This window comes from Nerophis ophidion, linkage group LG13, assembly GCF_033978795.1.
Source record: "Nerophis ophidion isolate RoL-2023_Sa linkage group LG13, RoL_Noph_v1.0, whole genome shotgun sequence".
Taxonomy (NCBI): Eukaryota; Metazoa; Chordata; class Actinopteri; order Syngnathiformes; family Syngnathidae; genus Nerophis; species Nerophis ophidion.
In genome coordinates, this window is record NC_084623.1 from 28,150,383 (window position 1) to 28,172,569 (window position 22,187).

General features: G+C 37.8%; 1 protein-coding gene across 1 annotated transcript in view; it reads left to right on the plus strand.

The window, feature by feature from the left end:
• Positions 1-22,187, plus strand: part of pgap1 (post-GPI attachment to proteins inositol deacylase 1) — a 61,469-nt gene that overhangs the window by 16,952 nt on the left and 22,330 nt on the right. The window contains exons 11-19 of the mRNA XM_061918714.1: positions 1,550-1,599; positions 1,691-1,742; positions 1,813-1,890; positions 17,096-17,171; positions 17,243-17,316; positions 17,379-17,430; positions 17,505-17,571; positions 17,646-17,751; positions 17,821-17,859. Of these exons, the coding sequence (XP_061774698.1) occupies positions 1,550-1,599; positions 1,691-1,742; positions 1,813-1,890; positions 17,096-17,171; positions 17,243-17,316; positions 17,379-17,430; positions 17,505-17,571; positions 17,646-17,751; positions 17,821-17,859 (594 nt within the window). The remainder of the gene's footprint in view (positions 1-1,549; positions 1,600-1,690; positions 1,743-1,812; positions 1,891-17,095; positions 17,172-17,242; positions 17,317-17,378; positions 17,431-17,504; positions 17,572-17,645; positions 17,752-17,820; positions 17,860-22,187) is intronic.

Below are 22,187 nucleotides of genomic sequence, written 5' to 3' on the forward strand. Positions count from 1 at the left end.
TCATACAGTGCTGCCAATGTAAACAAACAACGGCGAATACCACAGCAAGATATAGCGACATTAGCTCGGATTCAGACTCGGATTTCAGCGGCTTAAGCGATTCAACAGATTACGCATGTATTGAAACGGATGGTTGGAGTATGAAAGTATTGAAGAAGAAACTGAAGCTATTGAGTGAATAGCTATTGACGCTATTCATAGCCATAGGATGGCCGAATAGCTGCGTTAGCATCGCCGGTAAAATGTGCGGACCAAACGTTCAGGACTTTCGCATCTCGTGACACTGGAGCAACTTAAATCCTTCAATTGTTAAGTGTTTTTTTCGCATTAAATGTGGGTGGAAGGAAACGTAATATAGTTGCAAATGCATCTGCAGGTTATCCATACATCTCTGTGCCATGTCTGTCATCGCTGGTCAAATGTGAAGACACTTTGTACATTCAATGGGGGTCTGGCGGCAGACACTTTCGCATCTTCGGGCCAGTGGTGCAACTTGAATCCCTCCCTGTTAGTGTTGTTACACCCTCCGACAACACACCGGCATGGCATGATGTCTCCAAAGTTCCAAAAAATAGTCGAATAAACGGAAAATAGAGCTGAGACCCGGTGTTTGTAATGTGTTGAAAATGAAAATGGCGGCGGTATTAATTCGCCAAAATTCACCCATTTAGAGTTCGGAAATCGGTTAAAAAAATATATGGTCTTTTTTCTGCACCATCAAGGTATATATTGACGCTTACATAGGTCTGGTGATAATGTTCCCCTTTAAGGATTATGGAGGCTACTGTGCTCTTAGGTACCTTGAGTGCTGCAGAAATTGTTTAGTAACCTTGGCCAGATCTGTGCCTTGCCACAATTCGGTCTCTGAGCTCCTTGGGCAGTTCCTTCTACATTATGATTCTCATTTGCTCTGATATGCACTGTGAGCTGTAATGTCTTAGAACGGTGTGTGCCTTTCGTCTTCAAGTCCAATCAGTTTAATTAAACACAGCTGGACTCCAATGAAAGAGCAGAACTATCTCAAGGACAGCATAAGAGTTGAACATGAGTGTCACTGCAAAGGGTCTGAATACTTACGACCATGTGATATGCCAGTTTTTCTTTTTTAATAAATTTGCAAAAAAAAAAATGTTTTTCCTCTCAAGATAAGGTTCTAAGTGTACATTCATGTGAAATAAAATGAACCTTTTTTTATTTTAGCTAATGGCTGCAGTGAAATAAAGAATGGAAAATTTATGTCTGAACACTTTCCCTACCCACTGTATTATACGACATCAACAAATGGGAAATGATCCAGTACTGCATATGTCAGTAGCCAAAGGAGGAGCCTTGTAGACATATTATTATTAATAATAATTTAAAAATATATATTAAATATAATAATACAATATATTAACAATATATAATAACATAATACCGGTATACAATATAATAATTATAGATGTATACATACACGATTTATAATGGAATCGTAGCCCCTGAATCGTAATCGAATTTTGAGGTGCCCAAAGATTATAACCTCTAATATGAATAATTTGCTGTACAACAGGACAAGAGTAGTTGGGTGTATGGTTGCACGCACAGGAATGCTTCTTCATGGTAAGAATGTGGTGACAGTGGCCATCTTTAATATTCAGCACTTTAATATTGTCACTGTCCTGTAGCACAGTAAAAATATTTTTCTTCACAGTGTGCATGCAGTGGATTTGTCAAAGGGGACTGAGCTTTTGCCACCATATAAGGTATACTTATCTTATTGTTAATGTCACTTTTGAGGGTTGCTGGTGCGTTATTGTTGTAATCCATTCCCAGGTGCTCACACTGAGTATCAGTGACTTGTCTTCATTCACTCATTTGGTGGTTTCAGCCTCCAACCTAAATGGCAAAAGGGTAAGTACTTCACACACAAATACTACATAAAAGAATAGACATCGAAATATTTTCAATTTAGCAATATGGAATCACAAGACGTGATATCAAATCTTCCCATTGCTGCCTTTCTTCATTTGAAATACACAATTTTTACAACCTAAAAATATTTTCTGACATTTTCAAGGAAAAGCAAGAGAGTACTGACACCCATAAACTTTTTATACATGCACTTCATAAAGTTGTGACACATTCAAAAGATCTCATGAAAATCTCAAAGATCATTCACGAAATGTAGGGGTATGACAAAGATCAAATAATGGGGAACTGCCCTTTTTTATTAAAATTTTGCCCAGCACTCATCTTTACTGTAAATGCTAGCAAGAGGCAGCTAACAAAAAGAACCTATAAAAACATGCAGAAACCTCGAACAGCGTTTTATAAACATACTGTAATTATGTATGAAATGTAATAACGGGCACCATCATAATACCATGCAATATTTGCCATATTTTGGTTGTTTAAAGCATTGCTGTAACTTTTATTTTGGGTGCATTGATTTCACAAAATGCATGGCAATGTTCGCTATTTCCTTCAACAACAAAGACACGAATCATGGCTGACTTCATGAAAGGCATACTATGCGTGTCAGAACCTGGTATTTTTGAGCCTGAATATACAGTGCATGAGCTCCAAGTTTTAGAAGCTGGGTGCTAAGCAGATCAATTAATCATAGTTTACTTATACAGCCCTTAATCACAAATGTCTCAAAGGGCTGCACATGCCAATACAACATCCTCGACTCAGATCCCACACTCAAGTGAAACACTGAGCATCACGTAGCAGCTTTGGTAAGTGCTACTAAACAACACATACTTAATATATGACCAAAAATAAAGCAATCACTTATTGTAAAAATTATGTTCCCTCTAAATCAGAATCAAAATATTTTTTATTGCCATTGTCTGAGAACAGGTTCACAAACTAGGAATTTTTCTTGGTGCAATCGTGCAACGTAAAACACATCACAGAGTAGGTAATAAAATGAGCTGTGCCTGAGCTATCAGATCTTGTTATTGTTCATGTAAATGGGATGCTGACTGATGGGATGTTTATATATTTCAGCACAACACTTGTATTCCCCATTTAAATGATGAATTAATCATAATCCTCACTTCTCAGGTACACAATGCTGGTTGCAAACGAGCATCTCGTTGTATATTCCGAGCGATGTCTTTAGTTCTGATGTGAATTTCAAAGTTGAACCACTTCTCATATTGTGGCCACAACCTTGTACTATACATGTATGAGGAATGATTTATAAGCTAGCACAAACTTTTACCAACTCAAAGGCGATGCAGCAACAGCTCAGTATGTCAATAGCTGACGTTACCTCATGATTAAGGCTCTGCATTGCTAAAAAAAAAAGTGTTTGACTGTAGCTGTTATAACAATGTCGCTAATACTGGGTTAATATTTAGGTCACTGCATGTAAATGGAGTATTTTAAGTGTTTTTTAAATGTAGGTGAAACAGATGACTCCCATTAGCTACATTGTTAGCCACCTCTTGTTAGTGTTTAAGATTTTAAGATACATACAAAAGAAAACTATATTTTGTTCCTGTCTCACATAGGAATTGTGAATGAAAACAACATTTCAAAAAAGGGTAGTTCCCCTTTAGAAATACACAAAGTTCATGATATGACACTGCCATATCATGTAGAAAAATTATCAAATATAAAACTTACTGTCAACCTCTGCCCTACTGTACCCAAAATGAACGAAACTCCTGACCTTAAGCCAAAGTACTTACCAAACTGTGATGATGCCATACTAGCGTATACTGAATGTGTAGCAATGTAGTGTAGTAGTGTAGACAGTATGTGTAGTATTGGTGTACTAGATATAAAGTATGTGTAGCAATAGTCCATCCATCCATATTCTAGCGCTTGTCCCCCTCTCAGGGTCGTGGGGGTGGCTGGAACCTATCCCATCTGCATTCAGGCACACAAGTCGTTGCCTCATTGCAATGTAGCAATAGTGTACTAATATATACAGTATGTGTGCAATGGTGTACTAGCATAATAAAATATGCGTATATATTCTTGTACACCATATACTAGTTCACTAATACTACACAGACGCATAAATAGGCTGCAATGTTGTGATAGACCCAATGCCTCCCTGCAGTGTCCAAGAGCGCAAAAAATTGTTGTTTATAGATGGCGATTCTGTAATGCAGAAACGGTACAGATTATAGATGTGTGCTGCTAGTACAACATTGCAAACAAGTAGGAGCATGATAACATTCATCTAAACCTGTGTTTCCATGGTAATGCGGTAGCACACACAAAAACCTTTGCCGAGGAGGAACCCTTGAAAACAGTAGAGCAGATTTGTTCTTGAAATGTACAAATTATTGTTTCAGATATAGTAACAATGACTGAACATTTGCGTGCAAACTGTATTGTGTACTGAATATCTTGGCGCGCACTAATAATAATTATTGAATTTGACGTTTTTTGGCTTGTTGCATTGTTTAGTCCAGAAGAAGTCCCACAAAGTATGGTCTTTTTAACTTTTATTGCCAATCTTGTGCTAATAGGTTCCATTCCGACATACATTTTTTGTCGTGTGCACACATGTTTTTCTCTCACACACAACACTTCCTCGTTCTCTGTCAATCATCTTTCAGGCATGGGAAAACATGGGAACTTTGAACATCAATAACGCATGAACATATCATTGAACACCAGCAAATCGCTACAACAGTTATTTAACAGTTTCTTCATTTTGAATTAAATAGCTCTCTCTCTCTTGTTCCATAGCGTTGCAAATTCATCCGTCCTCTGCCGCGACATTTTCAGGCGTTACACCATCTTCACGAACTTATTTTCCTCTGTTTTATCAGTAAAATCTTAAAGTGAACTGATGTTTCTGAATGATTAGTTCCAGTGCCAACAAAGATGTCAATGTTGCTGTTGTCTATACTTTACCTTCACAAGAAGGTAAATATCTAGTCAACAACAGCTGTGGTTGCTATTTCAGGATACACTGCTCCTTAGTGTTTTGGAGAAGAATTACAAGTCATCAGCCCCCACAGTAGAACTATAAACAAATCAAGACACCATCAGACGGAACACAAGATACGTGACGCGCCGAAAGCAGCTTGCTTCTTTTAAAGGGACAGTGTCAGTGGAAATAAATAAAACCTCAGTTTTGGCAGCATTCAACTGAAGAGCATTTTTAGCCATCCAGTCTTTAACTTCAGTCAGACAATCATTGAACATATTCATTTTAAGTGTCTTATCAGTTAAATTGGAAAAATAACTGAAGGGAATCTACGTAAACGTGGTATTGGATACCTTAAACAATTCTAATGACATCCCTGAGTGGAAGTATGTTTAGGACTTTGACTTATGAGGGCCAACAGCCACAGAGAATGATTTATCTGCTAAATAAGATTTAAACTATTGGCCCGCTGTCCCTGATACCACCACCCAGTGCATCAGCCAATCTACAAAGATTTGATGATCAAAGGCTGCGCTGAAATTGAGCTTAACCGATAACGTACTAAACCCATAACCAGTGAAGTTGGCACATTTTGTAATTAGTAAATAAAAACAGAATCCAATGATTTGCAAATCCTTTTCAACTTATATTCAATTGAATAGAGTGCAAAGACAAGATGTTTAACGTACAAACCGGAAAACTTTATTTTTTGCAAATATTAGCTCATTTGGAATTTGATGCCTGCAACATCAGGGGTCTCAAACATGCGGCCTGTGGGCCAATTGCGGCCCGCGAGACGTTATTATGTGGCCCGCGCTTTGATATGACAATTTAATGTTGGTGCGGCCCGCGAGTTTAATATGAACGCCGCTTGATAGGTCATGCTTGCCAACGTCCCCAATTTGGGGCTTGATAGGTCATGCTTGCCAACGTCCCCAATTTTCCCGGGAGACCCCTGAATTTCAGGTAACCAATTCTCTCGAAGCCCATGTCAATTTTTACCAGATCAACAATATTCAGGTAGTGCCATAATGGCACTGCCTTTAGCGCCCCCTACATCCTGAACTGACTGCGTGCAAGCCCAGTTGTATGTTGCATCGGGCCATGTGAGACGCACTTGTGTTATTGCAAGATATATTTGATCAACAGCTACACACGTCACACTAAGGGTGGCCGTAAAAAAACTTTTGATACTGTTACAAATATGTGCCAGACTGTGAACCCACACCCAACAAGAATGACAAACACATTTCGGGAGAACATCCGCACTGTAATACAACATAAACACACCAGAACAATTACCCAGAATCCCATGCACACCTTACTCTTCCGGGCTACAATATACACACCCCTGCTACCACCAACCCCCCAAGGCCCCACCCTCCCTACTTGCGTCAGTTGAGGTGTTGTATATTGTAGCCCTGCAAGGTGTTCTGGGTATTTGTTCTCTTGTGTTTAAATTGTGTTAGGGTGCGAAAATTCTCCCAAAAAGGGTTTGTCATTCTTGTTTGGTGTGGCTTCACAGTGTGGCGCATATTTGTAACAGTGTTAAAGTTGTTTATACGGCACCCTCAGTGTGACTTGTATGGGTGTTGAACAAGTATGTCTTGCAGCCACTTACGTTGATCTGCACAAGTCTCACACAACATGATACAGAGCCAGCATATTGGTTGTGTGATATAAAAGCGTGCGCGATGACGTATATGGAGCAGTAGTCTTCCTTTGGGGGTGCACGGACCCCTGGAGGTACTTGAAGGTATGCCAAGGGACAAGTGAGATTTATTAAAAACATTCTAAAAAAACATCAGCAATTCATAAATCATTTATACATATGTTTATTGAATAATACTTCTATGAAGTATGAAAGTAAGTTCATAAACTGTGGAAAAATAATACAACAATCCAACATTCAATGTTGACAGCTAGACTTTTTGTGCATATGTTCCATAAATATTGATGTTAAAGATTTATTTTTTTGTGAAGAAATATTTAGAATTAAGTTCATGAATCCAGATGGATCTGTATTACAATCCCCAAAGAGTGCACTTCAAGTTGATGATTACTTCCATGTGTAGAAATCTTTATTTATAATTGAATCACTTGTTTATTTTTCAACAAGTTTTTTAGTTATTTTTATATCTTTTTTTTCAACCAAAAATGCTTTGCTCTGATTAGGGGGTACTTGAATTAAAAAAATGTTCACAGGTGGTACATCCCTGAAAAAAGGTTGAGAACTACTGTTGTAGAGGACGTTAAAGGCAGTGCAGTCACGGCAGCCCCTAATAATGTCGGCCGGGTGAAAATTTGGAAACATTGTGGAGAATGGTTGCACCGGTAATTTGTCGGGAGGTGCACTGAAATTCAGGAGTCTCCCGGAAAAATCGTGAGGATTGGCAAGTATGTTGCTAGGGCGGAAAAAACATTCTTAGAAGGTGAGTTAATTAAAAAGTGCATGTTAGATTTTTTAAGAAATCTTTTCACCCAGTTTCTGCATCCAGTGGCCCCGAGGTAAATTGAGTTTGAGACCCCTGTGCAACATGTTTCAAAAAAGCTGGAACAAGTGGCAAAAAAGACTGAGAAAGTTGAAGAATGCTCATCAAACACTTATTTTGAACATCCCATTGGTGAACAGGCTAATTGGGAACAGGTGGGTCCCATCATGATCGGGTATAAAAGCAGCTTCCATGAAATTCTCAGTCATTCACAAACAAGGAAGGGGCGAGGGTCACCACTTTGAGAACAAATGCGTGAGCAAATTTTTTAAGAGCAACATGTGTCAACCAGCTATTGCAAGGAATTCAGGGATTTCACCATCGATGGTCAGTGATATCATTAAAAGGTTAAAAAAATCCGGAGAAATCTCTGCACGTAAGCAGCAAGGCCCGTGACCTTCGATCCCTCTGGCAGTACTGCATCAAAAAGCGACATAAGTGTGTAAAGGATATCACCACATGGGCTCAAGAACATGTAACACTTCAGGAAACCACTGTCAGTTTGTTGCTCCATCTGTAAGTGCAAGTTAAAACTACTAGGCAAAGCCAAAGTCATTTATCAACAACACCCAGAAACTCAGCCAGGCTCATCTACGATGGAAAAATGCAAAGTGGAAAAGTCTTCTGTGGTCTGACGAGTCCAATTTTCAAAGCGGAAAAGAACCATCCGGATTGTTCTAGGCGCAAAGTTCAAAAGCCAGGATCTGTGATGGTATGGGGTTGTACTAGTGCCCAGGGCATGGGTAACTTACACATCTATGAAGGCACCATTAATGCTGAAAGGTACATACAGGCTTTGGAGCAACGTACCTGTATTTTGCGATTCAAGCAAGACAATGCCAAGCCACGTGTTACAACAGCGTGGCTTCATAGTAAAAGAGGGCGGGTACTAGACTGGCCTTCCTGTAGTCCAGACCTGTTTCCCAATTGAAAATGGGTGGCGCATTATGAAGCCTAAAATACCACAGTGGAGACCCCGGACTGTTGAACAGTTTAACCTGTACTTTAAGCAAGAATAGGAAAGAATTCCGCCTGAAAATCTTGAAAAATTGGTCTCCTTAGTTCCCAAACATTTACTCAGTGTTGTTAAAAGGAAATACCATGTAACACAGTGGTAAAAATGCCAATGTGCCAACTTTTTTTTGCAATGTGTTGCTGCAATGAAATTCCAAGTTAATATATATATTTTTTTTAAATGTTGTTTCTATATTCGAACATTAAGTATCTTGTCTTTGCAGTCCATTCAATATGTTGAAAATAATTTGCAAATCATTGTATTGTTTTTATTTACGAATTACACAACGTGCCAACTACACTGGTTTTGGGTTTTGTACATTTACGAGCCTCAGAGGCAATCATGATGTCATTGGAGACCATGATAAATTTCCCCCAAAATTTAATTTCCCGTTTTTAAAAATTATTGTTGTTGGGGTGGAGTAGGAAGGGGAAAGATGGAGGATGGTATAATACTGGCCTTTACATTGGCAACTTTGATTACAGAAAACATTTTTAAAAAATTGCTGCATCCCTTATTACCGGTAGTTGTGTGCCAGTAATGTTGTTTGTTTATGGTGTCAAAAATGACCATTGGATTTATTTTTTTGGAGCTGATAAGATTTGCAAAATAGCAGGCCCTGGTCACCTTAATCATAGAATTGATTTTACAGTTATTTTAGATTTGAAACCACAGACAAGAAGTTATGTTGACTTTCACAAGCGATCAGTTCTCCGATATTTGCAACAAAGGCAACAAATATCGCTGTTTTACCAGGGAGGTGGATTTTCAGCTGGAATTTTACAATGCTTTAAAGGAGCAATCTCATTAAGTTTGGTAGATCAGTGGGAGTTCAAGGCTAACACTTGCTCCAAGGCTGCACAACACTTGCCAACACTATCAAATGCAGTAGCGAATGCATTGGTAGGTTGCCCAAAATAATGACCACAATTTTTTTTTTTTATCAATATTGAAATCACGATTATTAATCACAATTATTCACTATGTTATGTAAAACATGTTTTCATTGCCCTTTCTATTTTAAACAAACAGAATGTTAACTGGGTGTTCATTTCAAAATTAAATTTAGTTCATCAGTTAAAAAATACAAATAGGCCATTGCAGAGTGCGATCATAAAGTGCAAACAAGTGAAAAAATAAGATTATGGACAAAAGACACATATAAGGAAAACACTCTGTTGCTCACAGTATATATATATATGACATCCATTTATCTATCACTTTTCTACCGCTTGTGTCTTTGCTAAATAAAATGTTATTATTAAACGGTGAGGTGCGGGCATTTCTCGGCGTTAAAATGTGGGTCACTCTACGGGAGAGAAGGGCGCCAATGTAATAATGCATTTATTTTTCCTAATCTTTTCGGGAGCTACAGGTGACCAACTGATCAAATGTCAGTCACTCACTCTTTCTCGCTCTCACATTAGTACACTTTACTGTGAAAGTACTTGAATTGATATGCAGCGGAGCCTGCTTTTTAAATGTTAATATGGCCGACGATCATCCTCACTTAATTGTAGAGGACAATATCGTGATCACAATAACATTTGATTACTTACTGGTTGAACAATAAAAAATGACAGGCAAGTTTGCTGATGGGTAGATGCTCCAAAACAATACAAACAATGTCCAACTCTAATGGTAAAAACAAAGTCAATTTACCTTATTGTGTATCGTCAATGGCCCGATAAGGGCCATTAACATGTTGAAATATTAAAAGTTTGTGAGAATAAAACAGTTGTTAGCAAAACTGTTTGTTGTGTCATTTACAAACACATTACAATCACCCAAAATTTAATTTTTCTGAAATTTGTTAATAGAAGTTAAAAAGTCACTAAAATATGCCAGAAAAGAACCATCGCCCGAAGGGCCAAAAATTAAAATACAATAGAAAAAGATTATGGCAGCCAAATTTGGAAAATAATTGTTCAACAGATGACAAAGTTCCACAGTCAAAACGGACTCAGGAGGACATATTTCCTTCATGGACACATTATTTGTTGCTTTGCAAAGTCCCAGTAAAAAAACATTAATCCTTGGTGATAAAAAAAAAAAAAAAGTTTAGAATGAAAGATTTGTTAAAAATTGAACGAGCATTCAACACTGACAGCTTGAAAGATTTAGGACCAGCATTGCAGACAATAGATGTTTTAATGGCTGCAAGAAAAGTACCGAAAGTTGTAGACAATATAATAAAGGTGTTTGTCATTACTACAGGTATGGTAACAGGCTCTGAGCAGTATGTGGAAGCTGCAAGCTTTTTAAGATGTGTACAATTTAGTGAGGAGTGTATTAATATTTACATGGTGCGTTCCATTAGTACTGGGAAGTCGGTATTTCCGAGTTCCTCATCGGAAGTTTCAACTCGAATGCCCCTCGGGTTTGATTTCCTACTTTCAAAATCGAAGCGTTCTCACCATTCCCGGGTAGGTTTACAAAGATTGCTGCTCTGAATGCAAACAATTATATAAGTCTGTATCATATCCGTTATTTGGACTTCTAATGAGGTTTTGTTGTATACGATGTAGGGTTGTACGGCATACCGGTATTGGGATAGTTCTGCGATACTAATGAATCATATTCGGTACTATACCGCCTCTAAAAAGTACCATAATGTAAAGCCTCCAAACAAAATAAGAATGAGTGATTATTAGAATAGAATGGAATAGAATGGACTTTATTGTCATTATATTTGCATATAAGGAGATTAAAGACTCCAATTTAAGGTGCGGTAGTGGGAACAAATATGGGGTGAAATAAATATCACAAGACAGCTTCTTTCCCAAAGCTGTCACCATGTTGAACTCTAACTTATGGGGTGAAATAAATGACATAAGAGGTAAAAAGGAAAAACTAACAATTTAAATAAACAGACTACTATCCAATAAAAATCATAAGCAATCCTGTACAATATACAAAACACTATAGAAATACAAAATACTGTACAATATACAGAACAAGACAAGAATACCGAAGTAATAGATAACAATCAGTGTCGGACGTATTGCTCTCGAAGGGTGGTATTGCACAGTAGGGTATTAGGACATGATATTGTATAGGGGTGAATTATTGAAGTTAGAGTTCAACATGGTGACAGCTTTGGGAAAGAAGCTGTCTCTGAGCCTGTTTGTTCTGGCTCTGATGTACCTGTAGCGCCTGCCTGATGGTAGCAAGTCGAACAAGTGGAAGCCAGAGTGTGTGTTGTCCTTGGTAATGTGTTTTGCTCTGTTGAGGGTTGGCAGGCTTGGATGTGGTGGAGGACCAGCCTCTCGAAGCACTTCATGATGACAGGTGTGAGTGCTACTGAGCGATAGTCATTGAGGTTGTTTGTGGCAGCTTTCTTGGGTACTGGGATAATTGTGGCAGATTTAAGGCAGGGTGGGATGAGTGCCTGTGCCAACTTGCCAAGGAGAGGTTGAAGAGGACGGTGATAATGTAGGAGAGCTGGTCAGCGCATGCTTTGAGCACCTTCCCGGGAACACCGTCTGGACCCGTCGCCTTCCTGGGGTTCACTGCCTTGTTAATTACATGTTAACTGAAGTGTAGATATGACATGTTGAAAGAGAAAGTAAGCAGATTATAACAGTAGATTAATTATTCATTTTCTGCCACTTTTCATTAATAAAGTTGACAAAATAATAGTAACAATATGTTACTGGATACGTCAACAGACTAATTAGAAGCTTTTGTTTGCTTACTTACTACTAAAAATCAGGTCGTCTTGTATGTTAACTATTTTATTTAAGGACAAACTTGCAATAAGAAACAAATATGTTTGATGTACCGTAAGATTTTTTGTTAAAATAAAGCCAATAATGCAATTTTTCATGGTCCCCTTTATTTAAAAAAGTATCAAAGTACCAAAAAGTATTGTAATACATTTTGATACTGGTACCAAAATATTGGTATTGGGGACAACACTAATATTGCTGGATGTTTATACCGACCGGTGAAACTCAAAAAATGTTTATGTTGTGCAAAGGGTCCTTTATTCCAGCAATTAGATTTACTAGTGGAACTAATATATGACATAGGTTCATAACATGCAAGTCAAGATATTGCAAGCTTTCTTTTGATATAATTTTGATGATTATATCTCACAGCTTATAAAAACCTCGAATTTTAAGTTTAAGTCTCTTAGTTTTACACTGGTATTCTTAGAGCAAGACTTAACAATACTTGTCAGGCTCTTTTGGTTTTTAACTGAAAGACAGTGAAACCAACAAATTAAAGAACAACACATAAGACTCTCAATAAATGTTTGATAAAAAAATAGGCCTGACAGAGATATAATTGTGTTTCCTGGGAAAATAAATTATCTGTTGTGCTTGCTTCACTATAAAATCTGTGTTCACATCAAACTTGAGCTGGTCGTCAAAAAAGGTCCCTGAGTATTTATTGTCATGATCCGCGACTTGGTTCATGTCATATTCGGGTTTTGGTTCTGTTTTGTATCCCGTTTTGTTGGTATTTGACTCCCTTAGTTCCTGGTGGCACTTCCTGTTTGTTTCTGTTTCCATAGTTACGCATTTGTGTCACCTGCGTCTTGCTTTTCACGCGCACCAGTCTCCTAATTTCTGTCTCTATTTAAGCCTGACGTTTTTTGTCATTCGATCTCGCAGTCTAATTTGCTGTCCAATGCAACAGGTGACGTCGCTATCCCCGCTTGTGGTAAAGACTTTATTTTCGTTAGCTTCCACGCTATACCTGTGTTTGTTTACCTAGCTCACATGCTAGCGCTTTCAGTTATTTCTAGCTCCCACGCTAGTTCTGTTGGTTTTGTCTCTAGTGCCTTTGTGCAAGTGTTTTCTTTTCCTAGTCTGTTTTGTAATATAAATAAATCATCATTTCTTACCTTCCCGCTGTGTCCATTCCGACTGCACTTCGAGAGAACAAACACGCACCACGATGCCAGCAAAACGTTACATTTATATGATGAAACAATGTCAACTATTTTGTTATGTATGATGCACTCCGTAGAATTTCATTCTTATGTCTAAAATCAATAATCAATTATTTGGTTTTAGTTAAATTTCAATCCAAAAAATTACAGTCACATCAGAAGATAAAATCAGTTAGGGCGCTTTCATGCCTTGATTGTGAACCACAGAGGAGGGACAACAGTGCAGTGTCATCAGAGAATTTAATCAGATAGGTGTCTTCCTGCTTACGCCTGCATTCATTAATATACATAATAAAAAGTATGGGTGAGGACGCATCCTTGGGGTGAACCTGTGGGGGTGGTTACAGAGTCAGAGAGACAGCCTTTGACACAGACTCTTTGTTTTCTGGCAGTTAATAAGTCTAAAATCCATAGCACACGCTGGTGAGACAATTCAAATTTAGACACAAGCCTCTATTAAAAGATGCGGCTGCTTTGTATTTAATTCTGAAGAAAAATCAGGGAATAAGAGCCTTGCATGAACTTGTGGCTTCTCTAAGTGTTTGTCGAGGTGGTTGAGTATAAAAACCTTTGCATCATCCACACCTTTCCCTGCTTGATAGGCAAATTGTAGTGGATCAAGTCCCTCTATAGAAGACATGAACAGGCCTTTAACTATTTTTTCAAAGATTTTCATTATTAATGATGTAAATGCAACTGGTCTAAAATCACTTAGGTTGTTTAGATTTATATGTTTTGGGATGGAAATCACAGTAGATGATTTCCAAATGCCAAGAATATGGTTATAGTTTAGTGACATTTGAAATATATGTTGGAGGACACTGCTAAGTTTGTAAGCACAATATTGGAGAGTGCGCCCACAAATAAGGTCTAAACCAGGGGCCTTCCTAATTTTGACCTGTTTTTAAAGCTCTCTAACATGTTCCTGTTTGATGATAATGTTTGAATCAGGAGTTAAAGACTCTTCAAGGAGCGAATTATTACCGGAAAATAAATTATATTCCAAGTGAGAATAGAAACTATTGGTAGGGAGGTCAGCCATATTTATTCCCTAAATTGTTATAGGAGTCCTGTCACTCCCACTACTTCCCTGAGAGATGGAGGTCATTGCTTTTATTACTTTCCAAACTGCCCAAAGATCTCCACTTGTATATTTGTGTTCTCCCTTATCCCTATAAACTCTTTTACCTTTCCTGAACTCGCTCCTTACCATTCTGTTTCTGTTTTTCTTTTAATGCATGCTTTTTGTGTAAAAAATGCATTTCTTTATGTTTGACACTTTTTAGTTCCTTAATGACCCACGGTTTGTTGTTGGAAAATACGGTAATTTTCTTAAAGGGAATATACTGGGAGTCACCACAAAAAAATATATATAAGAGGAAACCAATAATGTCAGCTCATTTAAATACCCACAATAACTATTTTTAAAAGAAATCCCAATCTCTCAAATTGAAACATGCTTGTAAGGTGGCTATACTTTCCTCTGTCCAACATCTTACTGTTTTTACTGTATGCACTTGCTTCTTGCATATGAGTTTATAGATGGGCATCAGCAGAACACTGCTGTGGTAAGATGCTTCAAAGGGAGGGGTGGACATGGACCTGAAAGCACCAGGCACTGAGACAATAACACAGTCATTTGTGGAGTTTTTTAAGGGTTGTTGCACAGGTTTCATATTGTTTGAAAATCTTTAGAGTGGTGTGTATCTGACACTGATTAAAGTCCCCAAAAATAAGTTTAGGTGCGTTTAGGTGAGATAGCATTGAGTCTATTGGTTACCTCCACGATAAGATGGGTGGCTGCCGGGATGCTGGCCCTCGGGTGCATGTCGACAAGTGTGAAAAAATCTTGGGAAACTCCCTTGGCAAGTAAAAAGGCCAAAGTGAAATGGATAAAACCTCAAGGTCGGGGGTGCATATTTTTTCCCGAACTGTGACGTTATTACAGTACCTCTTATTGATGTGGAAACATACTCTGCCTCCACAAGATTTATTCGTTGTGTGAGGCGACCGGTCCGATGATGTGTAGATCCTCATTGCTGTCAGATGCTTTCAGCCAGGTCTCTGTAAAGGCCAGGAAACATGTGTCTCTAAACTCACGTTTACAACTTCTGTAAACTTATAGTTTGTCCATTTTATTCCTGGTGGATTGAACATTAGAGAGAAGGATAGCTGGGAGGAGAGGAAGCCGGTGTCGGTTATCTAGCCTGAATTTAGTCAGTCTGCGTTGGACACCTCCTCTCTTCCTTCTCTTTGTGTGATAGTTAGTTTGTCATTGCCAGGGTATTGATCTGTAGCGAGTGGAGAATGGGCAGAATTACGCTGCCTGCTGTCTGTGGTCGCAATTTAAACAGTATCTTCCGGCTGTAGGTGATCCTATAGCCCACAACGCTGCCATCAACATTTAATCCACATGTGAACCGGATGAAGAGTCTAAAGCGCCACTAAGGAGATGCAACTCATTGTTAAAAACTTCAACACAAGCTCCAAGTGATTAAAAAGTGTGTTAAAAATGTGTTAAAGAGGACAAACCATTAACAAAAAAAAAACCACGACGCCCAAGCTGCTCCCAGGTCACACAAACGTGAGGGTCTCCAGGTCACCAACAGTATGTGTGGCAATGGCGTACTAGTATACACAAGTATGTGTAGCAATGTCGTACTAATATATACAGTATGTATGGCAATGGCGTCCTATTATAAACAGCATGTGTAGCAATGGCGTACTAGTATATACAGACGGTTTGTGGAGAAATTGTTTACTAGTCTATACAGTATGTGTAGCGATGGTCTACTACTTATGCAAAGTGTGTAACATTGTTGTATTAGTATATACTAGCCGTCTTTTTACAGCTTTCAGGATGCCCAATTTTATGGGCGGTCCTATTTATGTGCCTCCACTTCGACTGCGTCTGCTCCCTAACAGCGATGTTGTAGTTTTTAGCGTTACCATATCATGTCTACTGACAGAACTATACGCTACTTTGTATTACTAATGGCAACTGCGTAGGATGCATGTGCATGTACGAGCCAGTCTGCCCTTCAACAAGAGGATAGGGAAAAATTTACAACGTTGGACTACAATTGCAGGCTCGCGCAAAGCTCTTTGGGTATATCTCTACCATACATAGAATTATTCGCTGAAGTCACAAAAATTGAAAAATGTCACATGTGAAGCAAATTCCAAATGGTGCGTTTGTAGGGAGTATGAAAGAAGGCGAGATTGTTTTATAGATAGTTTTGCAATGCATCCGTGGTTCGATTTCAAATTTTCAGGACTTATGCAGACTTCAAATACAGAAACAATGTAACAATAGGTAATAAAAAGTTGGTTTTGTATAATAGAACCTCTTTAAACTCTTTAGTAGATCAGTATGTAGACTTAAATTATGGAATTAATTAAACAAGTCAAACAATGTACTAATAGGATCCATAAACTGTTCAAACTCAGTGTTTCCACTGTACAAGGAATAAGAATATTGATAAACATTTGAACCTTCTTGAAAAATTAGATCATCATATTCATCTTATTATGGGATTCACAACTTATAAATAATTATTAATGAGTACATTTTTGATTATTTTCTATTTCATTTGTTTGTTACAAATCAAGCAAGTGAACAGACACATGAATGCACACATTGTTAAGAAATGGAAAAGGGGTAGGATTAAATAAGATATGCTTCTTCCTATTCCTTTTCGAACATGGTGAAATGTGAAACTGGAAATTGTAGTGTGCATGCGTGCGGGTGTGTGTCCACACAGAAGATAAGTGGAATATTATGATTTTGAACTTTATTACAGTTCATGGTGGAGTGTGAATGGCAAAGACAGAAATCTGTGAGTCTGTCAGTTCCTGTTCCACATGTGCTCTCCTTTGGTGAGTTGTGTACAAATCTATCCTCATGTTATATTTGAGACAGACTTGACATTTGATTGTGGTGTTTGAAGGTTGGACTGTCAGTGATATCACCATCAACCTCACTGGGCTTCTTCACACCATTGAGCTGCAACACTTTAGTCAGGTATTTTTCAGTGCTGACGAGACATGTTTTCACCAGGTTGTCACTGCATGGATGTGTTTTAGGTCTATCAGGCTTTCAGGATTAGTGTTGTAAGTCAATGTAAGGCCCAAAAAGGTAAGTTGCATTTTGTTGTTCAAACACATGTAAACAATCTATGGAAAAAAAACTCACTGCATGTTCGCCAACAGATAGACTGCCCAGCGTCTACAGAATAAAAGTGCCATGGTTTTTGGAAGACTCTTTAACAACAGCCAGGTCAATACTATTACCTTGCTCAAATGTACATTCAATTCATATTATCTTTGCTTCCTCTGTGCTCTTATCACCAGTGTGCCATCAGTGACAGAGATCTCTGGGACGCTCCACACATGTAGTCCAGACAATGTATCAAGTGTCCACCTTCAGCTCCACACTGCCCCCAACTGCCAATATAAGGTAGAATGCCTACAGTATTTGGGCAGTGCCCAGCAGCTATATAATATCTAATATTAAGTATTTTCTCAGGTGTCAGTCAGGACGTCTTTACCCATGGTGTTGGGACAGGTAAATTGTTTTTTTTGTAAGATGAGTTATACATAGCCATAGGGCTGTCAAATGATTAAAATATTTAATTGCGATTATTGCAGAATTTTTATTTTTTTCGTCATTAATAAATTTACTCCAAAGAAATCATGTTTAAAGTTTTTAATACCATGACTGGACAATTAATTTGCTTTAATTAAATGTTTTTAAACATTATGCTTTTTGAAACAGCTCAATACTAAAAGGATATAAGCACGTTTTTAAAGAGAATAAAAAAATATTTGGTGTCTTGCCAGATTTTCTATTTTCTAGGAATAGAGAATTTGTGATCCTGCTTTAGGAGCACTTGCATTTAGAGGAGAGGAGCGAAACTTCCATGTTGAGATAGCAGTTTGATGCATTAATAACACAAAATGTGTTATGATCATGCTTTGATTGTCGAAGATGTTAGCTTTTTTTTTTTACATGATTAAATGTTTCTGAAATTCTGTACTTTACATATTAGTAGTAATAGTAGTTTATTTTCTACATGTTAAAAACAAAGCAAAATAAAAAACAATGGAAAGAGGGAAAAAATCTTAACATTACAGTAAGGTACAGAAATAGAAACACATATTTCTTAACGAAAACACATAAAAAATAAAAACAAAACATAATGGTAGGGTTTTTTCACATCCCAAAAGGAGTGAGAAGAACCCAAACATATTTACTCTCACTTCTTATTTTATAAATCAAATAATTAGCTTTCTTACTATCATTATTAATTACTAGAGATGTCTGATAATGGGTTTGTTTACCGATATCCGATATTCCGATATTGTCCAACTCTTAATTACCGATACCGATATCAACCGATACTGATATATATAGTCGTGGAATTAACACATTATTATGCCTAATTTTGTCGTAATGCCCCGCTGGATGCATTGACAAATGTAACAAAGTTTTCCAAAATAAATCAACTGAAGTTATGAAAAAAAATGCCCACATGGCACTGCCATATTTATTATTGAAGTCACAAAATGCATTATTTTTTTTAACATGCTTCAAAACAGCAATTTGGAATTTGGGACTTGCTCTCCCTGAGAGAGACTATGAAGAGGTTGAAGTGGGGGGAGGGAGCCTGTGGGGGTTAGGGGGTAGCAGGGTTTTATATTGTAGCATCCCGGAAGAGTTGGTACTGCAAGGGATTCTGGGTATTTGTTCTGTTGTGTTTATGTTGTGTTACAGTGCGGATGTTCTCCTGAAATGTGTTTGTCATTCTTGTTTGGTGTGAGTTTACACTGTGGCGCATATTTGTAACAGTGTTAAAGTTGTTTACACGGCCACCCTCAGTGTGACCTATATGGCTGTTGAACAAGTATGCATTGCATAAACATGTGTGCTGAGAAATCGTAGATATCATGAGCCTGGGCCGATATATGGCAGTGCTTAAAAGGAAAATCGGCGCTCTGTACCTATCCCTACGTCAGTGTGCGGCGTTTTAAAGAGTCATACATTTTTCTTATTGAAACCGTTACCGATAATCATGAAACCGATAGCGATAATTTCCGATATTACATTTTAAAGCATTTATTGGCTGATAATATCGGCAGTCTGCAATTATCGGACATCCTTATTAACTACCATTATTATTATTAATATATACAAACCCTGTTTCCATATGAGTTGGGAAATTGTGTTGGATGTAAATATAAACGGAATACAATGATTTGCAAATCCTTGTCAACCCATATTGAGTTGAATGCACTACAAAGACAAGATATTTGATGTTCGAACTCATAAACTTAATTTTTTTTTGCAAATGATAATTAACTTAGAATTTCATGGCTGCAACACATTCCAAAGTAGTTGGGAAAGGGTATGTTCACCACTGTGTTACATCACCTTTTCTTTTAACAACACTCAATAAATGTTTGGGAACTGACGAAACTAATTGTTGAATCTTTGAAAGTGGAATTCTTTCTCGTTCTTGTTTTATGTAAAGCTTTAGTCGTTCAACAGTCTGGGGTCTCCGCTGTCGTATTTTACACTTCATAATGCGCCACGCATTTTCGATGGGAGACATGTCTGGACTGCAGGCGGGCCAGGAGAGTACCCGCACTCTTTTACTGCGAAACCACGCTGTTGTAACATGTGGCTTGGCATTGTCTTGCTGAAATAAGCAGGAGTGTCCATGATAACGTCGCTTGGATGACAACATATGTTGCTCCAAAACCTGTATGGACCATTCAGCATTAATAGTGCCTTCACAGATGTGTAACTTACCCATGCCTTGGGCACTAATGCACCCCCATACCATCACAGATGCTGGCTTTTAAACTTTGCGCCTTTAACAATCCAGGTGGTTATTTTCCTCTTTGTTCCGGAAGACACCACGTCCACAGTTTCCAAATATGATTTGAAATATGGACTTGTCAGACCACAGAACACTTTTACACTTTGCATCAGTCCATCTTAGATGAGCTTGGGCCCAGCGAGGCCAGGGCCGTTCCTTGGTGTTGTTGATAAATGGATTTTGCTCTGCATAGCAGAGTTTTAACTTGCACCTACAGATGTAGCAACCAACTATAGTTACTGACAGTGGTTTTATGAGGTGTTTCTGAGCCCATCTGGTGATATCCTTTACACACTGTCGGTTTTTGATGCAGTACCGCCTGAGGGACCAAAAGTCTGTAATATCATCGCTTACATGCAGTGATTTCTCCAGATTCTCTGAACCTTTTGATGATTTTACGGACCGTAGATGATGAAATCCCTAAATTCCTTGCAATAGCTCATTGAGAAATGTTGTTCTAAAACTGTTCGACAATTTGCTTACAAATTGGTGACCCTCGCCGCATCCTTGTTTGTGAGTTACTTAGCATTTCATGAAAGCTTCTCTTGTACCCAATCATGGCACCCACCTGTTCCCAATTAGCCTGCACACCTGTGGGATGTTCCAAATAAGTGTTCGATGATCATTCCTCAACTTTATCAGTATTTATTGCCACCTTTCCCAACTTCTTTGTCACGTGTTGCTCGCATCAAATTCTAAAGTTAATGATTATTTGCAAAAAAAAACCTGTTTATCAGTTTGAACATCAAATATGTTGTCTTTGTAGCATATTCAACTGAACATGGGTTGAAAATAATTTGCAAATCATTGTATTCCGTCTGCGATGAGGTGGCGACTTGTCCAGGGTGTTCCCTGCCTTCCGCCCGATTGTAGCTGAGATAGGCGCCAGCGCCCCCCGCGACCCCAAAAGGGAATAAGCGGTAGAAAATGGATGGATGGATGGATTGTATTCCGTTTATATTTACATCTAACACAATTTCCCAACTCATATGGAAACTCGGTTTGTACAATGATACATTTATTGAACTTAATAAAACATATTATCACTAATCTTTTAACCACTGTACTCACTTTAAACTGCTTTTGCTTTATATGTAATTTGTTTTGTTTGTAGTTCCAGGAGATCTTTAAATTTCAAAAGTTTTGAATGTAAGATCAATGTATTTGTGTGATCCTGCATCCTCCCTTATGAATGACCCTCATTGCTTTCTTCTGCAGGGTGATAACTGGATATAGGGTGCTAATGTAATTATTTTCCCAAGCTTCTGCACAGTAGTGCAAGTTAATGGCATTCATATCCCTGCATGACAATGTTTTAACCTTCTCTTCATACTTATTAATAAAATTTAATGTTCAGACTATTAAATATTCTGCAATTGCGGACTGTCAATCTGGACATATAAGCATGAATTATAGCGATAATAATATTGTGTAATGAACTGTAATGACCTGATGTAGGCTGCAGAGAGCAGTGGTAGGCATGACTGCAGTATGAAACCAAGTCTCAGTAGTAGCGATGAAGAGGACGAGTTTGTTCAAATAAGTCTTCCTCCTTCAAATCGCCGCTGCCATTATAATACACTTAATTTTAGTCTACCAGAAAACATTTACTTTGGTAAAATATCACAGAATAACACAGAGTAACAGAAGAGCATGATCTATTGTAAGACAATTTTTCCTTGTTATGTTTGTTAGACCGGGTGTGAAGCATAACGTTATTATTGTTAAACCGCCAACCGAACGTGTATGAGAAAATACTTAGTTTAGTTTAGTTTAGATTATTATTTCTGATTATTTATTTAGTGTCTCTGATTATTTATTGATAATATATAAAATAACATAATACAATGATAAAACAGGATAATATATGATAGAACATATTATTATAAAGACTGATAACATAAAACATGAGAATATAATGACAAAACATAAATATATGATCAAATATAATAGTATATTGATAAAATATAATATACTGTAATGATAGAATATGATAAGATAAAAGATTATG